The 18,403-nt window shown below is 48.4% G+C and overlaps 1 protein-coding gene across 1 annotated transcript in view; it reads right to left on the bottom strand.

Moving 5' to 3' along the window:
* The window catches only part of MVP (major vault protein), a 32,381-nt gene that overhangs the window by 8,378 nt on the left and 5,600 nt on the right, over positions 1 to 18,403 (bottom strand). Inside the window, exons 2-7 of the mRNA XM_053555033.1 lie at positions 12,796 to 12,940; positions 12,118 to 12,313; positions 8,675 to 8,798; positions 8,437 to 8,568; positions 6,253 to 6,347; positions 5,424 to 5,660 (exon numbers count right to left, since the gene is read on the bottom strand). Coding sequence (XP_053411008.1) covers positions 5,424 to 5,660; positions 6,253 to 6,347; positions 8,437 to 8,568; positions 8,675 to 8,798; positions 12,118 to 12,313; positions 12,796 to 12,920 — 909 coding nt within the window. The 5' untranslated portion in view covers positions 12,921 to 12,940. The remainder of the gene's footprint in view (positions 1 to 5,423; positions 5,661 to 6,252; positions 6,348 to 8,436; positions 8,569 to 8,674; positions 8,799 to 12,117; positions 12,314 to 12,795; positions 12,941 to 18,403) is intronic.

The raw sequence follows: 18,403 nt of genomic DNA, 5'->3' as shown, positions 1-18,403 counted from the left end.
AAAATCACACCCTAAGCTGGGTGCAGTGGCTCATGCCTGTGATCCCAACACTTTGAGATGGTGAGAGGATTAATTAACATAGCCAAAGCAAAACACTCTGTCTCCATTAAAAAAAAAAAAATTATGTATATATTTGAGACAGAGTCTTGCTTTGTCGCCCTCGGCAGAGTACCATGGCATCATAGTTCACAGCAACCTCTAACTCTTGGGCTCAAGTGATCCTTTTAGTTTTAGTAGCAAAGGAAAGATTCCACCAGGATATAGGCACAGGGAAGGAGGTTCTTTTCATTCCTAGGGCCTCAGCCTCCCAAGTATCTACAACTACAGGCACCCGCCACAATGCCTGGCTATTTTTAGAGACGCGGTCTTGCTCTGGCTCAGGCTGGTCTGGAACCTATGAGCTCAGGCAATCCGCCCCAGCCTCCCAGAGTGCTAGGATTACAGGCATGAGCCACTGCACCCTGCCTCTATAAAAATTGTTTTAAAAAATTAGCTGAGCACACCCTATGGTCCTATCTGCTCAGGAGGCTGAGGCAGAAGGATCACTTGAGCCCAGGAATTTGAGGTTGCTGTGAGCTATGATTACACCACTTCACTCTAGCCTGAGTGACAGAGTGAGACCATCTCAAACAAACAAACAAAAAAAAAAAACAAAGAAAAAACACACCCCACTCTCACATTATAGTAGTATGAAGTGTTATTTGGACATTCTGATGCTCTATACAAATGCCTACAGAGTCTCCTTTGATCAAACAACTCCATGAAAAATTCCGTAAATGTCAGGACCTGGATCCTCACAAACTAAGTGGTTAAACAAAACCTATTATTCTGGGCGGCACCTGTGGCTCAGTCGGTAGGGCGCCGGCCCCATATACCGAGGGTGGTGGGTTCAAACCCGGCCCCGGCCAAACTGTAACCAAAAAAAAAAAAATAGCCGGGCGTTGTGGCGGGCGCCTGTAGTCCCAGCTACTTGGGAGGCTGAGGCAAGAGAATCGCTTAAGCCCAGGAGTTGGAGGTTGCTGTGAGCTGTGTGAGGCCACGGCACTCTACCAAGGGCGATAACGTGACACTCTGTCTCTACAAAAAAAAAACCAAACCTATTATTCTTCTTCATTTTTCCCATGCTTTGTTTTCTTAGGATGGTATAATTCAGGGGTTGGCAAACTCTGATTTTACAACTAGATCTGCCAACTTTTTTTTTTGTAGAGACAGAGTCTCACTTTTTCGCCCTTGGTAGAGTGCCATGGCATCACACAGCTCACAGCAACCTCCAACTCCTGGGCTTAAGTGATTCTCTTGCCTCAGCCTCCTGAGCAGCTGGGACTACAGGCGCCCGCCACAACGCCCGGCTATTTTTTGGTTGCAGTTTGGCCGGGGCCGGGTTTGAACCCGCCACCCTCGGTATATGGGGCCGGCGCCTTACCGACTGAACCGCCCTAAATCTGCCAAGTTTTTAATATGTATTTTTATTGAGCTATAATCTACATATAAAATTTGCCCATTTGGAATATACAAGTATACAAGTCAGTTATTTTAGTATATTCTAACTTGTCCAACCATAACTACTTTGTTTTTGTTTTTTGTTGTTGTTGTTGTTGTTGCAGTTTTTGGCTGGCACCGGGTTTGAACCCACCATCTCCAGTTTAAGGGGCTGGTGTCCTACTCCTTGAGCCACAGGCACCACCCTCAAACATAATTACTTTGTAAGCCTAGAATATTTTAATCACCCTGAAAAGAAATTCTATATCTAATAGAAATTACTACCACTCCCTACCAACCACTAGTCTATTTCTTTTTCTTTTCTTTCTTTCTTTTTTTGTAGTTTTTGGCCGTGGCTGGGTTTGAACCAGCCACCTCTGGTATATGGGGCCGGCGCCCTCCTCCTTTGAGCTACAGGTGCCACCCCACTAGTCTATTTCTTTCTCTAGGAACTTAGCTAAACTAGACACCATATATAGATGGAATCATATGATATGTGCTCTTTAACGTCTGGCTTCTGTCACTTAGCATAACGTTTTCAAGGTTCATTGCTGCTGGAGCATGTATAAGTACTTCATTTCCTTTTATAGCTAAATGATATTCCATTTTATCATTCATCAGGTGATGGACAAATGGGTTGTTTCTACATTTTTAGCCTCCTGTTTTTTGTTGGTTTGTTTGTTGTTGTTGTTTTTGAGGCAGTTTCACTCTGTTGCCCAGGCTAGGGGTGCCTAGAACAGTAAGCTCTAACTCTTGAATTCAAGCCATTCTCCTATCTCAGCCTCTGGAGTGGACTTACAGCCACCCGCCACAGCACCTGGCTAGTTTTTCTATTTTTGGTAGAGACAGGGTCTCACTCTTGCTCAGGCTGGTCTCTAACTCCTGAGCTCAAGCGACCCTCCCACCTCAGACTCTTAGAATACTATAATTATAGACCTGAGTCACTGTGGCCTGGCCTTGCCTCTTGTTTTTACAAATAAAACTTCCCAGGAATGCAGCAGTTCTCTCTTTTGTTTACAGACTGTGTGCTGCTCTCACCATACAACAGCAGCAATGAATAGTTTCAACTGAAACTGTATGACTCACAAAGCCTAAAATATCGACTATTTGGCCTCTAACAGTTTGCCAACCCTGTATTCTCATGTATATGGTTCAGAGAGAGGATTAGGTAGGGGGTGGGGAGGAGAGCAAACCAAGAGATCTGTTTCATGAAAGATGACAAAGAGGATAGGGCAGGATGGCTCACGCCTGTAATCCCAACGCTCTGGGAGGCCAAGGCCAGTGGATTGTTTGAGCTCAGGAGTTTGAGACCAGCCTGAGCAGGTCTCTATTTTTCCTCTATTAAAGAAGCAGAGGTTGGCTCAGCGCTGTGGCTCAAGCGGCTAAGGCGACAGCCACATACACCTGAGCTGGTGGGTTTGAATCCAGCCCAGGCACGCCAAACAACAGTGATGGCTGCAACCAAAAATAGAAATTTGAAAAAAAAAGGGCAGCATCTATGGCTCAGTCAGTAGGGTGCCGGCCCCATATACCGAGGGTGGCGGGGTTTGAACCTGGCCCCAGCCAAACCGCAACAAAAAATGGCTGGGCGTTGTGGTGGACGTCTGTAGTCCCAGCTACTCAAGAGGCTGAGGCAAGAGAATCACCTACGCCCAGGAGTTGGAGGTTGCTTGGAGCTGTGACACCACAGTACTCTACCGAGGATGATAAAGTAAGAACTCTGTCTCTAAAAAAAAAAAAGAAAGAAAGAAAAAAAAAAAAGCTGGGCCAGGGCCAGGTGGCTTATGCCTGTAATCTTAGCATTTTGGAAGGCTGATGCAGGTGGATTGCCTCAGGAGTTCGAGACCAGCCTAAGCAAAGTGAGACCCTGTGTCTTACAAATAGAAAAACTAGCCAGGTGTTGTGGAGGCATCTATAGTCCCAGCTACTTAGGAGGCTGAGATAACAGGATCACTTGAGTGTGGGCGCCTGTAACTCAGTGGTTAGGGTGCCAGCCACATGCAACAGGGCTAGTGGGTTTGAACCCAGCCCAGGCCTGCTAAACAAAAGAAAAAAAAAAAAAAAAAAAAAAGAGGATCGCTTGAGTCCAAGCATTTGAGGTTACTGTAAGCTAAGACGCCATGGCACTCAACTCCAGCGCAACTGAGTGAGACTCTGTCTCAAAAACGAAAAGAAAAGAAAAAACTAGCCGGGTTTTATGGCAGGTGCCTATAGTCCCAGGGGAGCTGAGGTAGGGGCTCATTTGAGCCCAAGAGTTTGAGGTTGCTGTGAGCTATGATGACACCACAACACTTTACCCAGGACAACAGAGACTCTGCTTCAAAAAAAATAAATAAAAGATGGGCTTGGGCGGCGCCTGTGGCTCAGTCGGTAAGGCGCCAGCCCCATATACCGAGGGTGGCAGGTTCAAACCCGGTCCCAGCTGAACTGCAACCAAAAAATAGCTGGGCGTTGTGGTGGGCGCCTGGTAGTCCCAGCTACTTGGGAGGCTGAGGCAAGAGAATCGCTTAAGCCCAGGAGTTGGAGGTTGTTGTGAGCTGTGTGAGGCCACGGCACTCTATCGAGGGCCATAAAGTGAGACTCTGTCTCTACAAAAAAAAAAAAGAAGAAGTTTGGTTGCTTCTCCAGTGCTGGGCACCCGTAGCTCAGTGGTTAGGGTGCTCCAGGGTTGGTGGGTTTGAACCCAGCCAGGGCCTGCTAAACAAACAAACAGCCAGGTGTTGTGGCGGGCGCCTGTAGTTCCAGCTACTAGGGAGACTGAGGCAAGAGAATCACTTGAGCCCAAGAGTTTGAGGTTGCTGTGAGCTATAAACACACAGCACTCTACAGAGGGTGACAAAGTGAGATTCTGTCTCAAAAAAAAAAAAAAAAAGATGGGGCGGCGCCTGTGGCTCAAAGGGGTGGGGCGCTGGTCCCATATGCCGGAGGTGGTGGGTTCAAACCCAGCCCCAGCCAAAAAAATAAAAATAAATAAATAAAAGGAAAAAAATGACAGTTTCCACTCAAGAAATGTAAAATAGGGAAGGGAGAGGAAAGGGAAGAGGGGGAGAGAGAATAAGGGAGAAGGATTGGTGTGTTCCCAATCCTAATAGGCACAATGACAAGGTAAACGGCACACCTCCTGGGTGTGAGACACAACTACAACAGGGACTCTACCTAACAAATGTAAACATTGTAACCTGATAGTTTGTACCCTCATATTAATCTGAAATTAAAAAAAAAAAGAAATGTGAAATACAATCACACACCATATAACATTTTAATTGATGGTGGTCCTGTAAAATTATAATGGATCTCTTACTTATACGGTATTTTTTCTTTTTTTTTTTTGGCCAGGGCTGGGTTTGAACCCGCAACCTCCGGCATATGGGGCTGGCGCCCTACCCTTTGAGCCACAGGCACCGCCCACTTATACAGTATTTTTACTGTACCTTTTTTATGTTTAGACACACAAATACCACTGCGTTCCGATTGTCTACAGTATTCAGTACAGTAATGTGCTGTACCAGTTTGTAGCCTAGAAGCAACATGCTATCCCAACTAGCCTAAGTAAGTAGAAGGCTAGACCATCTAGGTTTGTGTAAGTACACTCTACACACAATTTCTCACAATGACAACATTGCCTAATGATCATCTTTCAGAAAAGATCCCCATTCTTAAGTGATGCACAACCATAAGAGAGTGTTTCCGTGTCTTGTGGCATGGGGGAAGGCCAAGTAGCTTTCCCAAAAGGGGCCTGGAACTTGACATCTGAGGGGTAAGTCAGAGGCTACCCAGGAATCACACAGGATAATGTTGCAGGCATAGAGTATTACAAGTACAAAGGGACAGAGGGTGCTCCTAGAACATGTACCTGGCAGAGAAGGGAGAGAAGGAGAGGGCCTCATGCCACTGAAGGGCACTTGCTCCCAAGGCAGGCCTCTAGGGGGCATGGAAGGGCTCACCTTGACCACACGCTTTTGCCCCAGCAGGTTCTTGCCATCTGGTCCGACAGGGTCGAGAATCACACAGTAGTTGCGGGGGCCCAGAGTGGTGATGGGCACAACCCCTAGCACCTCCTCGTGGACATCTGGCACATGTGCCTCTGTATCCTGCACGGTCACCAGCCACTCCTCCCCAGTGCGTCGGGCCACTCCTCTCGTGTCACGGAAGTTCTGCAGAGCCCGGAGGTGCAAGGCTGTCTGCAGAGAAAGGTGTTTGGTATTTAAGGAACCTACCTCCAACTTCCTCAGGGGATCTGGGAACCTCCTTGGCCACTAAGTGCTCCCAGATCTGAATTTCTATCAACCCAGGAGGACTTTTTATTTACTTATTTATTTTTTTGAGACAGAGTCTCACTTTGTCACTCTGGGTAGAGTGCTGTTGCATCACAGCTCACAGCAACCTCCAACTCTTGGGCTTAAGCAATTCTTTTGCCTCTGCCTCCCAAGTAGCTGGGACTACAGGCACCTGCCACAATGCCCGCTATGTTTTGTTGTAGTGGTCATTGTTGTTTAGCAGGCCCAGGGCCGGGTTCGAACACGCCAGCCCTGGTTTATGTGGCCAGCGCCCTAACCGCTGAGCTACTGAGCTACAGTACCGAGCCCCAGGGGGACTTTTCAACCCTTTCAGATGATTGGAATACTCCTTACGTGATCTGACCTCTGAACTAATTTTTTTAGTGACCTCAGCAGCACCATTTGCCTTTTAGTCTCATGTTATCCACTGCCATTCTCTGCACCCCGAGTATTTCCTAGCTCCAAGTCCTGTAACCCATCCCCCTAGGGGACAAACCTTTTCTGTAAGGACCACAGCATCCACCAAATCCAGAACTTCCTCAAACACTGCTGGGAGATATGCCCCCACGGAAGTGACCAGCCATTCTTCTCCTAGGCCAAGAGTGGGAGGTTAGGGTTTGAGGTCACCCAGCCTGCTTTCCATCACCCCTTACCATGCTCAGACAACAGGGACTGGCAGGACTTTTTAAGTGAAAAGATGCCACTGCTTTCAAGCTTGAAGGCCCAACAGAAGTCCTTGTATTCATTCATTCTTTTGAAGCCAGAGGAAACTGAATCCCTTTATAAAGAGAATAAAAAAGCCCTTCTAGGGCAGCACCTGTGGCTCAGTGAGTAGGGCGCCGGCCCCATATGCCGAGGGTGGTGGGTTCAAGCCCAGCCCCAGCCAAACTGCAACAAAAAAATAGCCGGGCGTTGTGGCGGGCGCCTGTGGTCCCAGCTGCTCGGGAGGCTGAGGCAAGAGAATCGCGGAAGCCCAAGAGTTAGAGGTTGCTATGAGCCGTGTGACGCCACGGCACTCTACCCGAGGGCAGTACAGTGAGACTCTTGTCTCTACAAAAAAAAAGCCCTTCTAAGATGCTCAAGTTGCTGCTATGCCAACACCTGGCTATGCCTTCTCTAACCTCCAAAGACCAATTTTTGTCCTTTCCCTAAAATGAACAGAAATTCCTATTACGGTTGTAGATTTCCTTTGGTTTATTCGCAAAGCCAGAGTGCTGGGTGCGAGTCCCCACCCTACCTTGTATGGCCACACACTCAGAGAGAGCAACCAGAGTTCTGTGCCTCAGTTTTGTCAGATGGAAAATGGGAATAGTAGTACCTCAAGGTGGTTTGAAGACTACAGGTATCATTTGCAAAGCATGTTTTCTTTTCTTTTTTTATTTTATTTATTTATTTATTTTTGTGCAGTTTTGGCCGAGGCCGGGCTTGAACCTGTCACCCCCAGTATATGGGGCCAGCACTCTACTCCTTGAGCCACAGGTGCTGCCCTATTTTATTTTATTTTATTTTTTTTAGAGACAGAGTCTCACTTTATTGTCCTTGGTAGAGTGCTGTGCCATCACAGCTCACAGCAACCTCCAGCTCCTGGGCTTAGGCGATTCTCTTGCCTCAGCCTCCCCAGTAGCTGGGACCACAGGTGCCTGCCACAACACCCAGCTATTTTTTGTTGCAGTTTGGCCAGAGCCGAGTTTGAACCCACCACCCTCGGTATATGGGGTTGAAGCCATACTCACTGAACCACAGGTGCCGCCCTCTTTTTTTTCTTTTTAGAGACAGAGTCTCACTTTATCGCCTTTGGTAGAGTGCCGTGGTGTCACAGCTCACAGAAACCTCCAACTCCTGGGCTTAGGTGATTCTCTTGCCTCAGCCTCCCAAGTAGCTGGGACTACAGATGCCCGTCACAATGCCCGGCTATTTTTTGTTGCAGTTTGGCCGGGGCCGGGTTTGAACCCGCCACCCTTGATATATGGGGCCAGCATCCTATCCACTGAGCCACAGGCGCTGCCTGCATGTTTTTCTTTTTTCAAAATATAGATGTTGCTCTGTTACCAGGGCTACAATGCAGTGGCATAATCACAGTTCATTGCAACCTCAAACTCATGAGCTCAAATTATCCTTCTTGCCTGAACCTCCTAGTAGCTGGGACTATAGGCAGTTGATTTTTCATTTGGCTGATTTATTTTTTTTGTAGAGTTGGAATGTTGCTATGTTGCCTAAGCCAGACTTGAACTCCTGGGCTCAACCTATTCTCCCATTTCAGCCTCCCAAAGTGCTGGGATTATAGGCGTGAGCCACCACGCCCACCTTACAAAGCATTTTGAACCATATCTGGCACAGAATAAACACTATATTTGTTAATTGTATTTGAACATGTGCTTTGTTGAGCCAGAACCAGATAAGACATGGTCAGTGCCCACAGCTCTTGGTGAAGGTGGGGGAGGGAAGAGCTACTCAGTATGGTTATGATCACAGGGTCAGGGCCTGGGGAGTGCCAGTGTGAAAGAAGTGGGGAGAGGAAACAGTGGGCAGCCTTCAACAGCTTTTGGGAGAGGCCATGAAAGCACTTCCCCTGGCTGCAAGTGACTCCTCTCCCCGCCCCCCACATCCCCCGCCTTCCTCTATTTCCTCTGCAGTTAAGGATCCTCCTGTCCACCTACCACCAGTCTCTTTGTGACTCTACCTGTCACCCTCTCCTTGCCATTTCGGTCCCAGCATTCCTTGCGGGCCCTTAGTCTCAGGGCCTGGTTCTGTCTGATGATCGTGGCCTGAATGATCTCCACGACCTCCACCTCCTTACGGGGGATGTATGTGCCTAGGAAGGGAAAGTGAAAGAGGTAGAAGGTTAGAAATATTAGGGCTGTGGTAGGAAGGCGGGAAACCCCTGACCCTGATTCAGGCCCAATGGAGAAAGAACTTACCAGGTCCTTCAAATAGCCACTCATCTCCTGCTACCACCTTGTCTCCATTCTTATCCTCAAAATCCAGCAATGCCTTAAGATGGAGGGCAGTGTTGGGCAGGACCACTTGCAGGGGGGTGATGTCCTAGTGGGGTAGAAGGGAGGACATAGGGCATTCAATGCTGTGACTCTAGGGGTCAACGCTGACACTGTTTTTTTTTTTTTTGAGACAGAGTCTTACTGTGTCACTCTCAGTAGAGTACCATGGAGTCACAGCTCACAGCAACCTCAAACTCTTGGGCTTACGCGATTCACTTGCCTTAGCCTCCCAAGTAGCTGGGACTATAGGTGCCCACCATAACACACGGCTATTTTTGTTGTTGTCATTGTTGTTTAGCAGGCCCTGGACTGGGTTTGAACCCACCAGCCCTGGTGCATGCGGCCAGTGCCCTAACCACTGAGCTACAGGCACCAAGCTGACCCTGGAGGTCAAAGGCCATGGCATTAATCCTTATGTGTCCCCAAATAATTCCCTGGGAATATCTAAGATAGGAGTGGTCCCAAGACAATCTGGACTAAGGAACTAGGGCATGGAGTTGACCAAGCAAGAGAATGGCATTACCGATGAACCAAGACATACCTTCCTCTGCAGAAAGAGCTTAGAGGCTGACCTGAGCTAGTAACCTACTATAGGGAAAATGGGTAGAGAGCTCAGTGAGAGATGTAGAAGTATCCAGGAAGCTGAATAAATATTTCCTGGCCTAGTGTGCACTGGATCTCTCTAGGTAGTATAGAGATATAGGTGAGGCCAGGTACAGTGGCTCACAGCTGTAACCCTAGCACTTTGGAAGGTTAAGGTGGAAGGATTACTTGAAATCAAGAGTTCAAGTTTACAGTGAGCTATAATCATGCCACCGCACTCCACTGCACTCTGACAGAGTGAGACCTGGTCTCTAAAAGTCATAAATAAATGCAAACATTGTAACCTAATTGTTTGTACCCTTGTATTAATCTGAATGTTTTTTTAAAAAGAGTATTAGCAAAAACAAAAAAAGGAATAAATAAATAAATACACTGTCAGTGAAGACACAGAGCATGATAGCCTCTGGTGAATGGAGAGCAGGTATGATGGGGGAGGTCAGAGAGAGGACTTCATAGTCTTATGAATGAAAAGCTTTAAAACAAAATTTTACTCACCTTTTATGCCCGCTCTTCCCTTCTCTTCCCCCCAAAAGGAATCTTACACAAGTAAACCTTTAAGGCCTGAAAACCATGGAAGCAACAGAGCATGTTTACTGGCCAAGAGAAAGGGATCAGTAGCAGAGAAGTTAAAAGTAGAAAGGAGAGAGAAGTGACAGGTGAGGAACACAGTCGCAAGAGACAGAGGAAAAAAAATCTCAAGGCTCTAACAGGTGGAAAGGAGTTCAGGGTAGGTACAAGGTAATGGGGATGGGACACTGACACACATTCTGCCACATGGCCTCAATTTTGAACTAAGTAGGTGACCAAGTGGTTCAAGAATGAGGCAGAAAATAAGACTGCTGAGAACAATAAATATTTTGCAACAGACAGAACCAAGGAATAGGAAGCTCGTTAGAAAGAAGAGAACTGGCCACCGGAGCCTGGGTTGGAAGGAAACTCTTAAGCCATCAGCTGTTCCTAATCCTGTCATGGTGGTGGACCTGTCCCCTGGCTGTGACTGTTCTAACCCCTCCTGAGTGTAAGAATGGAAAAGATAGGTGGTGAGGTAACCCTGGTCAAGGACAAGGGCATAAGAGGGTGTGAGAAGTGTGAAAATAAGGTCTGGTCAGGGTCAGAAAAAACCTTAAAAGAGAATCTGATGGGAGAGAAAACTAGGATCAAAAGTCTTGAGGGCCACAATGGAGAAGGAAGGGAGGGACTGAGGAGGAGAGACTGGAGTTCAGGTTCACAGGGCCAGAGGAGAATAACAATGCCCAGAGTAGGCATGGTATTGGGCAGGGGCTGAAACAGAACAGAGGTGGGCAGGGTCAAGTGGGGGGCGGTGCCTGTGGCTCAGTCGGTAAGGCGCTGGCCCCATATACCGAGGGTGGTGGGTTCAAACCCGGCCCCGGCTGAACTGCAACCAAAAAATAGCCGGGCGTTGTGGTGGGCGCCTGTAGTCCCAGCTACTTGGGAGGCTGAGGCAAGAGAATCGCTTAAGCCCAGGAGTTGGAGGTTGCTGTGAGCTGTGTGATGCCACGGCACTCTACCGAGGGCCATAAAGTGAGACTCTGTCCCTACAAAAAAAAAAAAAAAGAAAGAAAAGCAAGTGGAAAGGAATGGGCCATGCATGGTGGCTCACACCTCTAATCCTAGCTCTCTGGAAGGCTGAGGCGGGTGGATTGTTTGAGCTCAGGAGGTTGAAACCCGCCTGAGCAAAAATGAGACCCTGTCTCAACAACAACAACAACAAAAATAGCTGGGTGTTATAGACCCAGCTACCAGAGAGGCTGAGGCAAAAGAATTGCTTTGAGCCCAACTTTTGAGGTTGCTGTGAGCTATGATGCCACAGCACTCTACCAAGGGCAACGAAGTGAGACTCTGTGTCAAAAACAAACAAACAAAAAAAGCTTTCATTTTGACAGTTTCATACTTATAGAAAAGTTACAAAAAGTACAAAGAATCCCTATACACTCTCCACTCACATTCCTTAAGGGTTAATGTTTTAATTATTATTCATCATTCTCTCTCTCTACACACACTTCTTCCCCAAAATATTTGCATCTAAGTGGAGGCAAATGTCTCTAAGAGCTCCTCTGGTCCTGTTACTTTTTTTTTGCTTTTTATTTATTTATTTATTTGTGGTTTTTGGCTGGGGCTGTGTTTGAACCCACCACCTCCAGCATTTTGGACCGGCGCCCTACCCCTTTGAGCCACAGGTGCCACCCATCTCTGGTCCTGTTACTATGCATTCAGTATGAAGCGGAATGGCTCAGTAGAGGAACTCAGTAAAAGATGATAAAATTGTAGGAAGGCAGAAGAATGGAGAAAGAAATGAAGGAGGGGTACCCACTTGCTCAGGCCTAGGCCTGAGGCCAGCATGGGTGAGGGGTTGGCTTGAGGTACAGGTGTGTGATGGCATCCCCTGAAACAGGTCAGGCCTCACAGCCTGAACCGTTCTTGTCCACTGTTGCTTTGGTACTGCCTGTCAGGCTCTGGCACTGAGTGAATGAAGTGCCTAACCTTGACAGAGTTCATTCAATGCCAGACTGGCTGGGTGCTTCTAGCAGGCTCTGGAGCCTGGAAGATTAGGTGTTCTAAGAAGAGGGGCAAGTCTGTTTGGGGCACGTACACAAGGGAGGGTGGCTGGGGAAGATGAGTGGAGTGACAATAAGTCAATTCTGCCCCTGGTGGAGCCAGCAAATGTCCCTCCCCTTCAAAAGGTAGCACAGAACTAGAACAAGGATGACAGGCAGGGTGGGGTGCAGGAGGCATGCTGGTACCTTTTCCAGCACCTCCCCTGGGTACAGGGGGAAGGGGTCCTGAGCCAGTCGGATCTCCAGGTCAGCATGGCGAAGTCGTACTTGCCCTGTGACGTCGAACAGCACGGAGCCCTGGGCATCCCTGGACACAGGGTTGGCCACTGTGCAGTAGTGGCGTGGGGGCACAGTCACCATGCGCACAGGGGCAAATAGTACCCTGTTGGAGGGGTGAAAGGAGGTGTGAAGACCTAGGGAACCCAGGTCTCCACTCCCAAAGAAGGCAACAAATATAAGAAAAAGCTCCTTGGGCGGCGCCTGTGGCTCAGTGAGTAGGGCGCGGCCCCATATACCGAGGGTGGTGGGTTCAAACCCGGCCCTGGCCAAACTGCAACAAAAAAATAGCCAGGTGTTGTGGTGTGTGCCTGTAGTCCCAGCTACTCGGGAGGCTGAGGCAAGAGAATCACCTAAGCCCAAGAGCTGGAGGTTGCTGTGAGCTGTGATGCCACAGCACTCTACCAAGGGAGACAAAGTGAGACTTTGTCTCTTAAAAAAAAAAAATAAATAAAGAGAAAGCTCCTTGTCACCTAAGCAAGGGCCACTCCTGCTTGGGAGAGGGGAGGAAAGGATGATCATGCCAGCGGAGGAACAGGCCCCCTCAGCCCTGAGCCCCAAGCCCTGTGTCCCAGACCCCACACCAACCTCTCATTGTCCTGCCGGATATAGGTCTTTGGTCCAATCTCTACGCGGGACACGTTGCTGTTCTGGTCTAGCACATGGATGTAGTGGTAAGGGGGGATGCGGATGATGGACTCTTCAGTGGCCATGGTCACTCCCAAGCCCAGAGCTAACAAGAGGACACAACAGGATGAGTGCAGGTGGGGCCCCTCTGTCCCCGGTTCAGATTACCACCTCCCCCAATCCGGTGCCTGCATCTCCTTTTCTCCTCCTACCCAGAAGGACATGGCCCATCCACATGTCACCTCTGCTGGGCACTGTTGACAGCAGTTAGGCACAGAATTCCAGAGTTCCTTGCCAATTCCTTACTCTCATCAAGTACCTCCCCTAAACTGCCTGCAGTACTGGAAAGGGCTTTAGATCACAGCGTTCCCAGTCCCTAAGGTACAGAAATACACAGAGCTGGCAGAGTTGGTAAGGCCCCGGAGGCAGCAGCGTGGCCTCATCCAGCGCACAGTGGGGCAGTGCAGCTCCGGGGCTCTCTCTAGCTCCTCCAGAACAGGCGGCTTTATTTCAGGGCACACTGACAGCTGGGCTATAGTTACCAGCCCACAATCACAGAGTATTTGCATGATCTTTGCCTGCACTCCTCCCTACTACGTGTGCAATCCAGGGGTGAACTGCTAAGACCTGGTCTCCTCTTGTGAAAGATCCCTGACAACTGACCTCCCATAGAATCAGCTAGATTAGTGACAATGCAGATCATTCCAGCTCTTTCCTTCCAAGTTCTCTTTGGTTTGTTGTCACCCTTCGCTCCTTACTGTTGGGGGCAGGGAGGAAGGGGAAAGTGGGTAGAGGATTATTGTATTCCACCTGCCCTGCCCTTCCTTCTTCTGAGGCCTGGGTGAATTTGTCCAGTGCTTGGCCTAATCAGGATTATAGCATGCCCCACCTAAGGCCCATCCCTGCCCATGTCCCTTTGAATCATACAAAGGGGAAAAAGCTCATTAGGCATCTCAGAACCTTGTCCTCTGAGATTCTGGCCAGAGACCAGATTGTTGAGGACACCACCAGAAAGAAGTGGCTCTTCGTCCACTCCTCCATCCACCCAGTTTCCAACTGGGTGAGAAACAGAGGTAAGAGGAGGAAAGAAGGGAGTGGCTTGGCACAAGAGCCATGACTCACAGAATCAAGGCTGGAAGAGGCCTAAAAGAAGAGCTTTAATTAATCCACATCATCTGTAAAACTTCAATTTTTTGTTTTTTTTAATTGTGAGTTTTGGCTCTTTGAGGCTGAGGCGGGTGGATGGCCTGAGGTGACAAGTTCAAGACCAGACTGACCAAGAGTGAACCCTGTCTCTACTAAAAATGAAAAAACTGAGGCAAGAGGATTACTTGAGCCCAAGAGTTTGAGGTTGCTGTGAGCTATGATGTCAGGGCACTCAACCCAGGGCAACAAAGTGAGACTGTTTCAAAAAAAAAAAAAAAGAAATTGTGAGTTTTTACACTCTTTTTTTTTTTTTTCTTTTGCAGTTTTTGGCCGGGGTGGGTTTGAACCTGCCACCTCTGGCATATGGGGCTGGCGCCCTACTCCGCTGAGCCACAGGCGCTGCCCAGAGTTTTTACAAACTCTTAATTCCTGCTTCTCTTGAGGAAGGAGACCAGCAACACTGAGCTCTCATTCCCATGTGGCAGAATTGGCGAGAACCACGCAGCAGCTGCCCCTTTAGGTAGGACATGAGCTTTCCTGCTTACCACAGCCCTCATTGCTCCTACTGTCTTACCCCTGGGCCAACGCACTCACATCACTTGCCATGCTCCTGTTTAAAACCTTCTAACTCGGCTGGGTGCAATGGCTCATGCCTGTAATCCCAGCACTCTGGGAGGTCAAGGCAGATGGATCGCTTGAGCTCAGGAGTTTGAGACCAGCTTGAGCAAAAGCAAGACACTGTCTCTACTAAAAATAGAAAAACTAGCAGGGCATGGTGGTGCATGCCTAGAGTCCCAGCTACTCTGTCGGCTAAGGCAAGAGGATCAGTTGAGTCCAAGAGACAGAGGTTGTTGCTATGAGCTATGGCACCACAGCAGTCTAGGCTGGGGCAACAGACTGAGACTCTCTCAAATAAAAAAATAATAAAATAAAACCTTCTAACTCAGCATTATCCAATAGGACTTCCTACACTGATGGGAATATTCTAAATTGGTGCTGTCTGGCTAAACACCAGTAGCACAGTGGTTATAGCACCAGCCACACGCAACCCAGGGTGGCCAGTTCGAACCCAGCCTGGGCCAGCTAAACAACAATGATAACTACAACCAAAAAATAGCCGGGCATTGTGGCGGGCACCTGTAGTCCCAGCTACTTGGGAGGCTGAGGCAAGAGAATCACTTGAGTCCAAGAGTTTGAGGTTGCTGTGAGCTATTACGCCACTGGCACTCTACCGAGTGCAACAAAGTGAGACTGTCTCAAAAAAAAAAAAAGAAAAAGAAAAAAATCGGTGCTGTCTTTGGACTGGCCACATGTGACTACTGAACACTTAAAATGTAGCTAGTTTGGGGGAGTAAATGTATTTTAAGTAATTTTAATTTAATAGCCAACTGTGGCTTTAAGTAGTGGGGATCCACATAGGGACAATGAGTCTTTCAGGGCCATATGGCATGACCAGTGCGGTATTTCTCCAAAGGCAGTGACAAACAGTGGTTAGGGGCAAACATCCAGCCCCCAACTGCTGGGGTTCACTACTCCGATTTGCTATTTCTGTGCCTTTTTTCCTTAATGTCTCATGTCATTTTGAAAGAAGTTATAGTTTTGATCTGTTTTCCTCATACACTTTTCACACTGGAGGGATGTTATTCTGCTTTTCATGCTTTTATCTTGCAACTTTGTGTGGGATTTGACCTTGATACTTTTTCTGTTGCTCATTTTTACAAGAGGTTAGTGTCCCTTAACTTACAGAAGTATGGTATTCCTAGTGTCACAGCCTCCTCTTCACTGTCTGGCACACAGGGGTTGGCTTTCTAATTTTCCGGCTCCATTCCGCTCGCCATTCTATTTTTGAGACAGAGTCTCACTATGTCACCCTCAGTAGAGTGCTGTGGCATCACAGCTCACAGCAATCTCAAACTCTTGGGCTTAAGTGATTCTCTTGCTCCAGCCTCCCAAGTAGCTGGGACTACAGGCACCTGCCACAACACTGGCTATTTTTGTTGTTGTCGCAATTGTCATTGTTGTTTTAGCAGGTCCAGGCCGCGTTTGAACCTGCCAGCCCCAGTGTATGTGGCCGGCATGCTAACCACTGAGCTACAGGCACCAAGCCTACCCTCGCCGCTCTTGTCCCGACCTTCTCCTTGCTATTCTCCATTGTCCCATCACACTCAGCTTTGCCTCCACTCTCTAGTTGCTCCACGATTTGGGGCCCTGTTCTGGAAAGGCCCCTACCAAGCATCCACAGGGCTAGGACTGCTTTGATGCTGGCTCTAATCCTCCTGTGAGTGGCTACCTTAAATCCCTTCACATCCTGGTACTGTTTGTTCACCTACCAAATGGGACTTGGCAATAGCATCTCCTCACTCATGTGGGCTGAATTAATACATAAAGCACCCAGAACAGAGCCTATCTCTTCATAGCACTCCATGTTTCACTATAGCGGGGGATTAGTGCCTGAGGCCCAACTTTCCTGTGCACTGAGGGAATAGGGAATGTGCCCAGAGCAGAGGTTCCCTATCCCACCTGACATGTTGGCTTAACCTGCCCTTGTTTATTGGTCAGGAGGCAAGTCTTCTGTCATCTCAGCTGTGAGGCTAGAACAGCACAGTAGGGGCATCCAACAGCCAAGAGAAACATTTTCCAGTGGCCCCTTTGCCAGATTCTCTGCAGGTAGAAGCCAGGCACAGGAAACCAGATGGGGGAAGAGGAAGGACTAGGGCTGTAGGTGGAGGTATGGACAGGGCTCCAAGGCCCCACAGGGGAGAATGAACTTGAAAGAAGGCCATGTGAGGTTGTAAAGGATGCTCCTGCATAGCCCCCATTGGCTCCTTTTTGGACAATCCCTCGTTCCCCCTCCCCCGCACAGGTGAGGCCTCTCCACCATCTGTTACCCCAGCTGGACACAGCTCAGTGACTCACTTAAGAGTCATCCTCAAGGCAGGGCTCTTGCCTTGTTCTGAGGCCAAGCCCTTACCAACTGCCCTGCTTCGGTACCAGGCCCCTGTCTTACTTCCCTGACCATCTACCCGACAGGCTTTAAAGCTGGGCCTTCCACCTGCCCACCTGCCAAGTTCACCCCAAATAGATCTTGCTTTTCCACTCTTGCCATTCATAGAGGTAAGCCATTTGACTCTGGCAATGTGTCTGTGACAAGTCTCAGATATAGACTTTTGTGGTTTTCAGATGATGTGGACAGTTAGAGCATTTTACTTCCAATATAACAGGGCCCTCCAAAGATAACAATTAAGGATTGTATTGACCTTTATAAGCTCCTGCCCAGCCCTCAGGTTTCACCTCAATTCCTCAAATTCACCCACCCACCACTTCCCTTCAATCCCTGCCCCCTAGTTGGCCCTTGGCATACATGCCCATTCTCTCCTGATCACAGCTCCCTCAAATGTTAAAAGGCTCTTCTAGGGCAGTGCCCATAGCTTAGTGGGTAGGGCACTGGCCACATATACCGGGGCTGGCAGGTTCAAACCCAGCCCGGGCCAGCTAAACAACTGCAACCAAAAATAGCCAGGCATTGTGGTAGGCCCTGTACTCCCAGCTACTTGGGAGGCTGAGGCAAGAGAATCACTTAAGCCCAAGAGTTTGAGGTTTGCTGTGAGCTGTGATGCCACAGTACACTACCAAGGGCGATATAAAGAGACTCTGTCTTAGAAAAAAAAGAACCGTAACCAATTTTCACCCAAAGTCTCACCAGTATGCCCCTCCCCACATGAGGGTGGATGGACTGAGAACCAAATAGCCTGTCTAAGCAGAAGCTGGGCACACCCTCTAGATTCCAGATTCTACTCAAAAAGTAAAATTTGGGTGGCGCCTGTGGCTCAAAGGAGTAGGGCGCCGGCCCCATATGCCGGAGGTGGTGGGTTCGAGCCCAGCCCTGGCCAAAAACTGCAAAAAAAAAAGTAAAACTCACACTACAGCAAAAATTAACAAATGAGACATGAATTATGGCATATCTTCAAGAACATTTGAGTGATGAAACAGTGAATCTTTTTTTTTTGAGACTCACTTGTCCCCCTTGGTAGAGTGCTGTGACATCATAGCTCACAGCAACCTCTAACTCTTGGGCTTAAGTGATTCTCTTGCCTCAGCCTCCCAAGTAGCTGGGACTACAGGCACCCGCCACAATGCTCAGCTATTTTTTGTTGCAGTTGTCATTGTTATTTAGCTGGCCCAGGCTGGGTTTGAACCGACCACTCCTGGTGTATGTAGCTGGTGTCCTACCCACTGAGCTACAGGCGCTGAGCCTGATGCAGTGACTCTTAAAGAGCAAATGCCAAAGTGATCATATTGTGTATACGGTCTGCAGTGAGCACTGTGCCACCACACAGAACTTTGCTAGTAATGCAGGGTCCTAAGCCCTACGCTAGAGTTGTTGAATCAATTTTTTTTTTCTTTTGAGACAGAGTCTTACTCT

This window comes from Nycticebus coucang, chromosome 12, assembly GCF_027406575.1.
Source record: "Nycticebus coucang isolate mNycCou1 chromosome 12, mNycCou1.pri, whole genome shotgun sequence".
Lineage (NCBI taxonomy): Eukaryota > Metazoa > Chordata > Mammalia > Primates > Lorisidae > Nycticebus > Nycticebus coucang.
This window is presented reverse-complemented; position numbering and strand designations above follow the sequence as displayed.